Source organism: Xenopus laevis, chromosome 6L (genome assembly GCF_017654675.1).
Source record: "Xenopus laevis strain J_2021 chromosome 6L, Xenopus_laevis_v10.1, whole genome shotgun sequence".
Classification (NCBI taxonomy): domain Eukaryota; kingdom Metazoa; phylum Chordata; class Amphibia; order Anura; family Pipidae; genus Xenopus; species Xenopus laevis.
This window is the reverse complement of record NC_054381.1, coordinates 217185-232460: the sequence shown is the minus strand read 5'-3', so window position 1 is coordinate 232460 and position 15276 is coordinate 217185. Positions and strand designations below refer to the sequence as shown.

Here is a 15276-nt window from a genome sequence, read left to right as displayed (position 1 = left end):
AAAGGATCTGGGTACTTAGATACTACATTTCCCGAGGTGCAATGCGATACTTCGTGGCTTACATGACCTGGGTATTGGCTGCTGCGGGCGTTTCTGGGAAATGTAGTTTCTATAAATAGTATTGGAATGGAGAGTAGCCGGCGGCTTAGAAAAGAGAAATACAAGTCCCAAGTTTCCGCAGAACTTAGAAGTCTTTCCGTGTGTAAGCGAGCGCTGAGGCTACCGGGTGACTGAGCTGTGGGACCCTCTTCAGGTTAGTGGGGGAGGGGCTCTGCTCTGGAGACTGGATCCCTTTATCCCACCCTCCTGCCTCCATTCCCTCGTCTGTACTGATTCTACTCACTTATTTACCTACCTACTTATTTACCTACACACCTACCTACCAACCCACCTACTTATTTACCTACCGGCCAAACTACTTACCAACAACACATGTCTTTATCTGTATCTTCCTATGGCTTATATTTATATATTTCCTACCCACCCCTGTACTGTCTCTTCTCCAGTCTAACCAATCCATATCCCCTTATATATTTATATATAGTGATCATATCCCCTTATATATTTATATATAGTGATCATATCCCCTTATATATTTATATATAGTGAATCATATCCCCTTATATATTTATATATAGTGATCATATCCCCTTATATATTATATATAGTGATCATATCCCCCTTATATATTTATATATAGTGATCATATCCCCCTTATATATTTATATTATAGTGATCATATCCCTTATATATTTATATATAGTGATCATATCCCCTTATATATTTATATATAGTGATCATATCCCCCTTATATATTATATATAGTGATCATATCCCCTTATATATTTATATATAGTGATCATATCCCCCTTATATATTTATATATAGTGATCATATCCCCCTTATATATTATATATAGGTGATCATATCCCCTTATATATTTAATATATAGCTGATCATTCCCCTTATATATTATATATAGTGATCATGATCCCCTTATATATTTATATATATGATCATATCCCCTTATATATTTTATATAGTGATCATATCCCCCTTATATATTTATATATAGTGATCATATCCCCCTTATATATTTATATATAGTGATCATATCCCCCTTATATATTTATATATAGTGATCATATCCCCTTATATATTTATATATAGTGATGCATATCCCCCTTATAGTAGTTATTTATATATAGTGATCATATCCCCTTATATATTTATATATAGTGATCGTATCCCCTTATATATTTATATATAGTGATCATATCCCCCTTATATATTTATATATAGTGATCATATCCCGCTTATATATTTATATATAGTGATCATATCCCCTTATATATTTATATATAGGTGATCGTATCCCCCTTATATATTTATATATAGTGATCATATCCCCTTATATATTTATATATAGTGATCATATCCCCTTATATATTTATATATAGTGATCATATCCCCTTATATATTTATATATAGTGATCATATCCCCTTATATATTTATATATAGTGATCATATCCCCTTATATATTATATATAGTGATCGTATCCCCCTTATATATTTATATATAGTGATCATATCCCCTTATATATTTATATATAGTGATCATATCCCCTTATATATATTTATATATAGTGATCATATCCCCCTTATATATTTATATATAGTGATCATATCCCCTTATATATTTATATATAGTGATCATATCCCCTTATATATTTATATATAGTGATCATATCCCCTTATATATTTTATATAGTGATCATAGCCCCCTATATTATTTATATATAGTGATCATATCCCCCTTATATATTTATATATAGTGATCATATCCCCGTATATATTTATATATAGTGATCATATCCCCTTATATATTTATATATAGTGATCATATCCCCCTTATATATTTATATATAGTGATATATCCCCCTTATATATTTATATATAGTGATCATATCCCCCTTATATATTTATATATAGTGATCATATCCCCTTATATATTTATATATAGTGATCATATCCCCTTATATATTTATATATAGTGATCATATCCCCCTTATATATTTATATATAGTGATCATATCCCCTTATATATTTATATAGTGATCATATCCCCCTTATATATTTATATATAGTGATCTTATCCCCTTATATATTTATATATAGTGATCATATCCCCCTTATATATTTATATATAGTGATCATATCCCTTATATATTTATATAGTGATCATATCCCCCTTATATATTTATATATATGTGATCATATCCCCTTATATATTTATATATAGTGATCATATCCCCTTATATATTTATATATAGTGATCATATCCCCTTATATATTTATATATAGTGATCATATCCCCTCATATATTTATATATAGTGATCATATCCCCTTATATATTTATATATAGTGATCATATCCCCTTATATATTTATATATAGTGATCATATCCCCTTATATATTTATATAGGATCATATCCCCTTATATATTATATATAGTGATCATATCCCCTTATATATTTATATATAGTGATCATATCCCCCTTATATATTTATATATAGTGATCATATCCCCTTATATATTTATATAGTGATCATATCCCCCTTATATATTTATATATAGTGATCATATCCCCTTATATATTTGTATATAGTGATCATATCCCCCTTATATATTTATATATAGTGATCATATCCCCCTTATATATTTATATATAGTGATCATATCCCCCTATATATATATATATATATATATATATATATATATATATATATATATATATATATATAGTGATCATATCCCCTTATATATTTATATATAGTGATCATATCCCCTTATATATTTATATATAGTGATCATATCCCCCTTATATATTTATACATAGTGATCATATCCCCTTATATATTTATATATATATATAGTGATCATATCCCCTTATATATTTATATATAGTGATCATATCCCCTTATATATTTATATATAGTGATCATATCCCCTTATATATTTATATATAGTGATCATATCCTCTTATATATTTATATATAGTGATCATATCCCCTTATATATTTATATATAGTGATCATATCCCCCTTATATATTTATATATAGTGATCATATCCCCCTTATATATTTATATATAGTGATCATATCCCCCTTATATATTTATATATAGTGATCATATCCCCCTTATATATTTATATATAGTGATCATATCCCCTTATATATTTAAATATAGTGATCATATCCCCCTTATATATTTATATATAGTGATCATATCCCCCTTATATATTTATATATAGTGATCATATCCCCTTATATATTTATATATAGTGATCATATCCCCTTATATATTTATATATAGTGATCATATCCCCTTATATATTTATATATAGTGATCATATCCTCTTATATATTTATATATAGTGATCATATCCCTTATATATTTATATATAGTGATCATATCGCCTTATATATTTATATATAGTGATCATATCCCCCTTATATATTTATATATAGTGATCATATCCCCTTATATTATTTATATATAGTGATCATATCCCCTTATATATTTATATATAGTGATCATATCCCCCTTGTATATTTATATATAGTGATCATATCCCCCTTATATATTTATATATAGTGATCATATCCCCCTTATATATTTATATATAGTGATCATATCCCCTTATATATTTAAATATAGTGATCATATCCCCCTTATATATTTATATATAGTGATCATATCCACTTATATATTTATATATAGTGATCATATCCCCTTATATATTTATATATAGTGATCATATCCCCCTTATATATTTATATATAGTGATCATATCCCCTTATATATTTATATATAGTGATCATATCCTCTTATATATTTATATATAGTGATCATACCCCCTTATATATTTATATATAGTGATCATATCCCCCTTATATATTTATATATAGTGATCATATCCCCCTTATATATTTATATATAGTGATCATATCCCCTTATATATTTATATATAGTGATCATATCCCCCTTATATATTTATATATAGTGATCATATCCCTTATATATTTATATATAGTGATCATATCCCCTTATTTATTTATATATAGTGATCACATCCCCTTATATATTTTGATTACATGTCCTTATATATTTATATATAGTGATCATATCCCCTTATTTATTTATATATAGTGATCATATCCCCCTTATATATTTATATATAGTGATCATATCCCCTTATATATTTATATATAGTGATCATATCCCCCTTATATATTTATATATAGTGATCATATACCCCTTATATATTTATATATAGTGATCACATCCTGTTATATATTTATATATAGTGATCATATCCCCCTTATATATTTATATATAGCAATCATATCCCCTTATATATTTATATATAGTGATCATATCCCCTTATGTATTTATATATAGTGATCATATCCCCCTTATATATTTATATATAGTGATCATATCCCCATATATATTTATATAGATTTGAACGGTCTCTTCTCCAGTGTAACCAATCCCAACTTGCCTTTCCCCATAACTGATCTTTATCAGCTTTGTTTCTCTTCTCTGGGAGTGAAGAGAGGAGGGAGGAGCAGTTATGACTGAGATTTAACCATTGGTTGAACTGTACAGAGTCTCACAGGTCTGTTTATAGGGAACCGGGACCCCCTCGTATGACTGTTCAGAACTGAGGCCCCTGTGATGTCTGAATGGAGCTGAGACCTTCTGGGACAACTGAGAGCCACAACGATGGGCAATTTGACCTTGATATTTTTTTCCTTGGTAAGTTGGGGGTTGAGCTTTGTGTCCCTTTTACTGTTCCCCAATAACTGTATCCCCCCTGTGAGAGCCGGTGGGGCCCTAACTGTACATTCCCCATTGGCTGATCTGATTGGGCAGTTTCACTTACATAGTGCCCTGCTATTGGCTGTGTCTCAGTCCTCTGGGAAACACTTGGACATTGAATGGAGCATGTCCAGACCAACAATGAAATTATTATTATAATAAGATAGGGGGTGTTGTTGGAAACATTTGGGGGCTAATGGAATGTTGTCTCTTACAGACGCAGCCCCCATGAATGGCAGCCAACACGGACTTGACCCCTGTCACTTAATATCGCCGGTGTTACAATTGGGGAGTAGTGCAGAATGTTACCCCAAGGAGTGTCCCTGGTCTGGGAGTTCCGCCAACAGACTCCAAGGAGGTCCTCCTGTGGTTTTTCAAGAGAAGCTCTTGGTCCAGCCTGAGAAGGGCCCTGGAGACATCAACATTGTCATTGCACATCTCCAAAGCCTTGCCACAGAGACGTCAGAGAAGCACCCCCCAGGTACCCCCAACTCATCTCCTTCACATGGGGAAGTATCAGAGGAGGCCAGAAGAGTGGAGACTAAGGCAGTGGCCGGGGATATGATGGCGAGTGAGACAGCAAGTTCTCAGTTCTCATTGGACAATGTCCTGTCTGTCTTCAAAGGGAGATCCAATGCCAATAAATACATCTGCTCCGACTGCGGTAAGAGTTGCCCCTGCCATTCCGCCTATATCCGACACCAGAGGATTCACACAGGGGAGAAGCCGTATTCCTGCATTGAATGTGGCAAGAGCTTCATCCAGAGCTCTGACTACAAGAACCATGTGAGATCCCACACAGGGGAGAAGCCATATTCCTGTGCTGAGTGCGGCAAGAGCTTTAGCCGTAGCACCTACTTACTGACCCATTCCAGAACCCACACCAAAGAGAAACCCTACAAGTGCAACGTTTGCCCCAAGAGCTTTGTGCAACACTCACACTTGGCTCTACACCTTCGTATCCACAGTGGGGAGAAACCCTATATCTGCATCGAGTGTGGCAACAGTTTCAGCCGCAGCTCCTCTTTGGTTAAGCACAAGAAGTCCCACAGAAGGAAAACTCTTCACATGTGTTTAACGAGAAACATGGACGAAGCTTCTGGTACTTGGGGGGCTTTGACCAGCAAGAGAGAAGTGCAGGAAGGCTCACACTCTGAGCAGCTCGTGGTAGTGAAATCTGAGAATCACAAGGAAAGTGAGAGGAGGAACCCCCAGAAACTGTATAAGGGGGCAAAGACAACCTTCTATAAACCTTTAAGAATTACTCTGGAAAAGTGCCCTGTTGTAGAAATGAGTTCTGAGGGGCAGTTGAGAATGCAGTCCCACCAGGGCAGGTTCCTGTGGAAGAAGAAACTTCAGGACCCTACTAATGTCTCAGACACATGTTTATTGAGCAGTGACATTGGGGTGTCTTCTCCATCTCAGGATCATGGAACTTGTGTGGTTTCCTGTGCCAGGAAACTCAAGAAAGAAAATGGGTATTTCTATGAGAATATCTCAGATGAGAACACTGAGAACTATACCAAGTATGAGCCAACTGGCACCACATACCCACAAGCAGGTGCCTACAACACAGACTGTACTTGTGCCAACAGCCAGGAGACAGAGGCACCAGGCACTCGTAGTGATGTTGATAGTAGCAGCTGTGGGCAGGAATCCAGCGGCTCTGGCAATGATGGTGGTTTCACCTGTGGCAAAGCCATGGAGCCGTTAGTCAGGCCAGTCAAGGCATCATCCTATATCTGTACCTACTGTGGGAAGACTTCTCCATGCAAGTCAGCTTTTCTGCGCCACCAGAGGATCCATACGGGGGAGAAACCATATTCCTGCTCTGAATGTGGCAAAAGCTTTATACAGAGCTCTGACTATAACAATCACCTTAGGTCTCACACCGGGGAGAAACCATACACCTGTGCAGAATGCGGCAAGGGTTTCAGCCGTAGCACTTACCTGGTGACACACTCTAGAACCCACACTAAGGAAAAACCATATACCTGCACCAAGTGTGGCAAGAGCTTTGTCCAGCACTCCCATCTTACCATTCATTTACGCATCCACAGTGGGGAGAAACCATACACCTGTCTGGAGTGTGGGAAGCTCTTCAGCCGCAGTTCCACCCTCGTTAAACACCAGAAGTCCCACAGAAAAAAGACTGATGCATCAAATTGTGTGACAAAGGGGGAAGCCATGTTGTCTCCAGAGCTCAGTTCAGCTCCTGGACTTCAAAGTCCAACCTCATGATACACAGTAACTGTACCTACACCTAAAGCTTTCCTTGGCCTGGGACTACTGCTATAGGGTGGCTACCTTGCCGGCTGTAAGTTTGGGATCACCCGTCGGGCGGTGATTTAAGGTGGAGGTTACAGGAGACGTATGTCTTTCTTCCCTATGGTGAGTGGATCCCCCCAACCCAGTGAGAACCTTTCAACCTTCTACAGTGATCTCCTGCTTAGTTAGCCATGTTGGAACTGGGATGAGCAGCTAGTGGCCTGGGCTAGTGTGGGGCAACTGCACACATGTAACACTGAACATTGTAATGCACAATAAAGTCTCTAAACCTTTCACCAATGCTGAGCTTCTGGTCGAGGGAAGAGACAACTGATACTCAGCTGGACACAGGGTTTCCTTAAAGGCAAAGTAAAGGCATGGGTATCCATTTTATGGGGTTTGTTACCCCTTTGTTACCTTTCGCTTTCTTCAATGAAGGTAATATGTTAATGTCCCCTAATGTTACCCCTGTGGGATCATACACAGTTTTGGGGGGGTGTTTTGCAATGGGCAGGCTCCCACTAACATTGACGATAACCCAAGGGACCTGGTGTTTGGTGCTAAAACCCCACCCCTGCTGAGCAATTCCTGCCTTTCAGTTCAAGCCCCACTTGATGGTCACGTCATTAGAAACAGCCCCCCCAGTTCGGGAACCACTGCTCTACACTGCACAGAGGTATTCGAGGAACCCAGAGCCCCTATAGGGTTCAGCCTTCTTAGTTTTGGGGGTGCATAGCCCTTCTCTGTATGTGAGGAACCCAGAGTCCCTAGAAAATTCCTAATGACTGATGGAAAATGGACGGATTAAGAGCCTCTGGGGTGTGAGGGGCTGGGGTGGTCAGTAGGGGGTGTGTTTGAGCCGGTTCCTACTCTGACCTTGTCCTTATCACATGACTGCCATTACTGCCTTGTATTGAGCTGAACTATAACACACACTTATATACACACGCACACTTATATACACACGCACACTTATATACACGCACACTTATATATACACACTTATATACGCACGCTTATATACGCACACTTATACACGCACACTTATATACACGCACACTTATATATCCGCACACTTATATACGCATACACATGCACACTAATATATCCGCACACTTATATACACACACAATTATATACACGGACACTTATATACACGCACACTTATACACACGCACACTTATACACACGCACACTTATACACACACATATACACGCACACTTATACACACGCACACACATATACACGCACACTTCTATACACGCACACTTCTATACACGCACACTTTTATATATATATATACATATAGTCAAATACAAGAGTCCTCTGCACTCAACCCATTATCAATATATTTAAGACAGAGACATTTTGTGCTACTGCTACTGAAAAATGACTTACCCTTTAAACAACACAGGGATTGTTTGTCCATATATTGCAATATATTTAAGCTGGCCAACTACGTTTTGTTTAAAGGGTAAGGCATTTTTCAGTAGCAGTAGCACAAAATGTCTCTGTCTTAAATATATTGATAATGGGTTGAGTGCAGAGGACTCTTGTATTTGACTATATGTATTTTGTGGTCACAGCCTCATTGCACCCCCGCCTAATGGTTTTATGGATTAGTGGTGAGCACAATTTTCCCTTGTTTGTTTGTTTGTTTGTTTGTTTGTTTGTTTGTTTATATATATATATATATATATATATATATATATATATATATATATATATATATATATATATATATATATATATATATATATATATATATATATATTATAACATACAAAGGAAAAGTTGTGCTCACCACTAATCCATAAAACCATTAGGCGGGGGTGCAATGAGGCTGTGACCACAAAATACATATAGTCAAATACAAGAGTCCTCTGCACTCAACCCATTATCAATTTATTTAAGACAGAGACATTTTGTGCTAAATAGTGGTGAGCACAAGTTTCCCTTGTTTGTTATAGTTATACAGGAGCAGTGACCAGCTCCATGTTGTAGCTCCACCCCTCCCAGCTATAGTCAGGTGATCCCACTGGTGGCCAATAAAAGGGCAGCCAAGTTTGGGAGTTTTACTTTGAAAGCAGCAAGTTAAGTTGCAGGTAAAACTTAGTCCCTGTGTAAAATGTATAATGAAGCAATAGAATTCTTAATGAATCAGATAAAATTGAGCGTAGGACTGGCCAGATATGGGATGAGTTTATTATTAAATATATTGCAATATATGGACAAACAATCCCTGTTTTGTTTAAAGGGGAAGGCATTTTTCAGTAGCACAGGCTTTTGTGTATTATAACCCTATATCCACCCTCTGGGGTATCTTCATAACCCACTAAGCTCTTATTCTTACCCCTCTCATGTCCCTCAGCAGAGAGTCTGCCAATCACTATGTGTGGCCCCCCAGCATTATGTGTGGCCCCTAACAGTACATTGTTCGTATAATTCAAATCTGAGATCTAAGACCCACATGAGCAATGACTGTAGATAGTTCTATGTGACATGATAAAAAGCAGAATGTGAATTGAATATGAGCTTAAAGGTGCTGCTCTCCTTCATACTCCTCCATTACCCAATGGGTTGCAGCAGATCTGTGGTGGGTTTCGTATCCCACAATGCACTGCAAACTGTGCCCAGGGTTAATCAGAAGAAAGAAGCAGAATGAAATGCACCATAGGGAGTGAGCGCCAGGGTGGGGGTGAAGCAGAGCTTTGAGGTCACAGTCACCAATGAACTCCAAATTGTGGCTGCCCAGACACATGGGGTCTCCCCGAATGTTTTTAGCTGAATTTCTGAAGATTCTGGAGAATGGTCCTGTGGCCTTTGGTATTGGTTATGTGCCCATGGCTCTGCCCAAACTTCTGCAGAACATCAGATCATTGGCCCTTTCCTTCTTCCATAGGGTGCGTATGGGACCCATTTAAGTCCTGTCTCTTGAGGGCATTATCCACCGGCTCCTCCCAGGTCCAGTCTCTTCTCCAGGAGAAATTGGCAATGAGAGGACTTGCTGGTTGGGGGGCAGGCCCAGCACTAGGCTGTCAACGAATTTGGGCTTCTGGGACCTCTTCCTTTTAGGGGAAAGACACAGAAATGAAATGACCCACATCATACAGACTCAAGGGGCAGGTATTTGTAACCATGTGTCCAGTGAGTGACCCACAATGCAGTAACTGGTCCATATCATACGTCTCAAGTGAGGTGGCCAAACGAGCGGATCTTTCCCTCATATGCACAGAGATATCCGGCTGATCCAATCGTGGATCATAACGTGGAGAAAATGGGCTGATACATCAACAAACTGAGGCGGTACTTAATCCGACGGGATTTTTAAGACTGACCGATCTGCCCAACTTTCAGCCACATATCAATTGGGGAACCTGTCGGAGGGCTCCATACGCTTAATCTGAATGCAATTTATATCTGCCTGTGGGACCTTCACAGTTTGTCCTTTTCCCCCCCCCCAAATACATATACAGATCTCTGATTCCCTGGACTTCTGGGCTGTTCTCTTCATGATCAGACAGGAGCTTCCCCTGGGCAATTCAACCCTATCTCCCCCCAGTACTTTCCCAGTTACACAACTCTGCCCTTGAGCTGCTCCCAGAATTCCATTGCAGCCATGCAGGGAGTTGCAGCCATTACAGTTCAGTTGAATGCAAGTTGGGGCTAACGTGGGAGATTGTGTCTTTAGTGAGCGATTATTTTGGTGCAGTTTTGGAGATGTGGGAATCCTGGAATTACTGACAAGTTCTTGTGTTTCAGCCCCCCCCCCATGCTTAGGTTTTGAGGGTTACGGACAAAGGCGGAGGGTGATGTTTTGTTTGGGGAGGTTAAGTCTAATGTTACATCAACAGTTTCTTCACCTGTGATTTTCCACTGGCAGAGAAACATCTGATTCAGTCCCATATTATAAACATTGACACAAGTTGTACTTGTCTGATCACACAGGGAGGATTTGTGTCTATAAATACACGACAATCTGATATGTGTCCCCTACATGGTCTGACTTATGTGCTACTGACTGATGGACCACACACTGCTTATGTACTAAGTCATGTTTCAATAAATAATATTCATAGCACTCTTTTATTATCAATCTTATAGAAAAATTCCAGTTCATCCAAATGACTGGAAATCAGCTCTAATGATTGGCTTGTTTAACATTAAAGCAGGTTTATTGGGCTACTGTCACATAAACACAAGGGAAATGTTAACTGTCATTTATTGGAGATCTTCTATATAGAAAGTATATTGCAGATATGTTTTGGTCCCCTTGTAATAATAACCTGTAGTTGCTTTTTTACTGCAGTTCCAAAGTAACACAATATAATAGTAGATAAGGTTGTGAAAAAACTTGTATTCAACCATCAACACAACATTTGTGTGTAAGTGAAAGTAACTGAACTGATCTGTAGCTGATCCAGAGGAGGGTGAATTCAATTGATACAATAGTTCATTAATATTCCTCATTCACCGCTAATTAATATTTGTACTAATTGTATCAATTAATTGTAGCAAATTGTGGATCACTGAGTTGCCTGACTGAGACACTACAGACATGAACATTAAACTTCCATTTTGGGAAAACAGTAAAAAGTAAAAGATGGAAAGGAATTGAAAAAAAGTCTTTGTTTATGGTGAATAATCTGAAAAAGGTGTTTGGAAAGTGAACATCCCCTTTAAGGAACGAAAAAAAATCCTAAAAAAAGGAGCTGCCTAGAAGACTTCTAAAGTCGCACCATCCAAGATTTCAGGTAAGAAGTAATATGTGTGTGGAAAAAAGCAAAACACTACTGAAAAAACTCAGTTCATTGTTGTGTCAAATTCATTGTGACATTGTGATAAAAAAGAAACTGCTTATTTTGTCAATTGTGCAAGAACATTTCTGTAGTTAATGGATCAGTTGTGCAAATTGATGAGCTCCGATATGATCATGTAATCACAGATCTGACTGCAAGATATGCCAATGTTTGCTTAAAAATCATCCTGATAGCTACACTGATTACAATATGTTGTAATAAATCTCCACTGATTACAATAGCTGGTAATAAATCTCCACTGATTACAATAGCTGGTAATAAATCTCCACTGATTACAATAGCTGGTAATAAATCTCCACTGATTACAATAGCTTGTAATAAATCTCCACTGATTACAATAGCTGGTAATAAATCTCCACTGATTACAATAGCTGGTAATAAATCTCCACTGATTACAATAGCTGGTAATAAATCTCCACTGATTACAATAGCTGGTAATAAATCTCCACTGATTACAATAGCTGGTAATAAATCTCCACTGATTACAATAGCTTGTAATAAATCTCCACTGATTACAATAGCTGGTAATAAATCTCCACTGATTACGATAGCTGGTAATAAATCTCCACTGATTACGATAGCTGGTAATAAATCTCCACTGATTACAATAGCTGGTAATAAATCTCCACTGATTACAATAGCTTGTAATAAATCTCAACTGATTACAATAGCTTGTAATAAATCTCAACTGATTACAATAGCTTGTAATAAATCTCAACTGATTACAATAGCTGGTAATAAATCTCCACTGATTACAATAGCTGGTAATATATCTCCACTGATAACAATAGCTGGTAAGAAATCTCCACTGATTACAATAGCTGGTAAGAAATCTCCACTGATTACAATAGCTGGTAAGAAATCTCCACTGATTACAATAGCTGGTAAGAAATCTCCACTGATTACAATAGCTGGTAAGAAATCTCCACTGATTACAATAGCTGGTAAGAAATCTCCACTGATTACAATAGCTGGTAAGAAATCTCCACTGATTGCAATAGCTGGTAAGAAATCTCCACTGATTGCAATAGCTGGTAAGAAATCTCCACTGATTGCAATAGCTGGTAAGAAATCTCCACTGATTACAATAGCTTGTAATAAATCTCCACTGATTACAATAGTTTGTAATAAATCTCCACTGATTACAATAGCTTGTAAAAATCTCCACTGATTACAATAGCTTGTAATAAATCTCCACTGATTACAATAGCTGGTAATAAATCTCCACTGATTACAATAGCTGGTAATAAATCTCCACTGATTACAATAGCTTGTAATAAATCACTGATTACAATAGCTGGTAATAAATCTCCACTGATTACAATAGCTGGTAATAAATCTCCACTGATTACAATAGCTTGTAATAAATCACTGATTACAATAGCTGGTAATAAATCTCCACTGATTACAATAGCTGGTAATAAATCTCCACTGATTACAATAGCTGGTAATAAATCTCCACTGATTACAATAGCTTGTAATAAATCTCACAGTCTCGGTGTTTATAGTATTGGGGACTAAAGTTTGTGCTCTAGAAGTGTTAAATGGCCTTTTTTCTCCTTTCTCGTTCCTTTCTGATTCTGTTGCTGTAACCACGTATTTTTAGTCTGTTGGACAATTCACCTAATCTTTGTTTGAACATCATTTGAGCAATTTCTCCATAAGAATTTTCTGACTAAAGTGTAAAGTAGAATTAGTCGGTGTCTCTTTTCTGTACATCTGTTTGTAAAAAGCCATCAGTGTCCTTGTTCTATGGGCCCTTATAGCAGCCCCTCTGGCATTTGCCAGAACCCACAGTTTGCCAGTCCGGGCCTGTACTTGTAAATAGTATTTGTCATTAAAGACAAAATCATTATGTGTCAGGCAAAATTGTAATAAATCAATCAAAGTCCTGTAGTCCAGTCCAAAGTTGCTTTCACCTTCAAAAAAAATCGAGTTAAGAGCTGTGATCCCTGCTTTATGTTTGAGACTTGTATAAAGTGATGTTACATCACAGGTGATTAATAATGTATCTTTCTTTACTCTTGTGATTTTCTCAATACATTCCCTGTGTCCCCTTTGACATATAAGGGTAAAGATATCATGAAAGGACGTAACTTTTCATCTATGAATTGACCTACAACTTCACATAAGTTACCATTGCCTGATATAGTTATTTACTTTTTGGGATTCTTGGGTTAGTATCACTCAAAGCATTGTGTTCCTGAGAAGTCCTGCGTCCCTGGCATCTTTCATCCCATTGTGGTATTGTTGGCTGAACTGATCTGTGGGATCAAATGAACAACTTCATATAATTGTTTTAGTGCCTCAGCTTTGTACGTGGCCATAAAACTATATTGCCCCCTTTATCAGCAGCTTTAATTACCACATCGTCCCATTTTGTGAACGTGCCAAGTTCCCTGGGAAACCTTTATCTGGTAATAAGCTGAAATCTTTTCATTACAAATTCACCAAATCTCTGCAGAGTTGGACAAATCTGAGCAGCTGGAGTTAAAGGGATTTGTGGTTAAAATCTGGTGGTCAAACTTGAATCATTGTTCATTAAGGAACATAAACCTTGTAAAGCTTGATTGACACAGAAATTGGTGATAATACAACAAATTCTCAAATAGATTCTACACCTAATAACAGATCCCACACCGATACATCCACTTTTTAGTACAAAGAGATACAAATTGCTCAGGAGGGGATTTAAGAAGGCTAAAGCTGGTCATAGACGCAAAGATCTGATTGTACGAATGGAGGATTCATACGATTTTCCGACCGTGTGAGGAGAGTCCCGACATTTTACGTCTGGCAGAGATGGGTCGTTTGGTTGATGGGACAGGTTAGAAGATTCCTGTCGGCTGTGGGGAATATCTCTGCGTGTATTGCTGATCTGATGATTCAGTGGGAGACTGTCACCAGCTTTGGTCAGACATAACTATCGTACAATTCCTGTCAGGGGCAGAACATCGTCTGATCTTTTACTACTTTATTTCATCTGAATGGTTAGTGGCAGGTCGGGAGAAGGGAATGTCCGATCGTATGATGATTTGTATGATCAGATCTATGCGTCTACGGCCATCTTAAGAAACAGATGGGGATATCCCAGGCAAAACACATGGGAAAGAACAATGGAGATACAGGCGATGAGTGAACAATTATCTATTATTAATTTGTCAGACCATGTACTAACAAACTACAAAAGGGTCTTTCATTCCAAGTCACAATGTAGATAAATTCACTTTATAGAAAGATTTATTCCTGTTCTGCAGAAAGTTACTTCTAAAAAAAAAACATTTGTCAACAACCGA

The 15276-nt window shown here is 37.2% G+C and overlaps 1 protein-coding gene across 1 annotated transcript; it reads left to right on the top strand.

Moving 5' to 3' along the window:
- Window positions 1–99: 99 nt before the first annotated feature.
- LOC108704641 (zinc finger protein 436) lies at window positions 100–7455 on the top strand. Its single transcript, XM_018241288.2, has 3 exons — window positions 100–253; window positions 4701–4828; window positions 5109–7455. Exons 2-3 carry the CDS (start codon window positions 4756–4758, stop codon window positions 7130–7132), a joined length of 2097 nt encoding a protein of 698 aa, XP_018096777.1. The 5' UTR covers window positions 100–253; window positions 4701–4755; the 3' UTR covers window positions 7133–7455.
- The last annotated feature ends 7821 nt before the right edge of the window (window positions 7456–15276 follow it).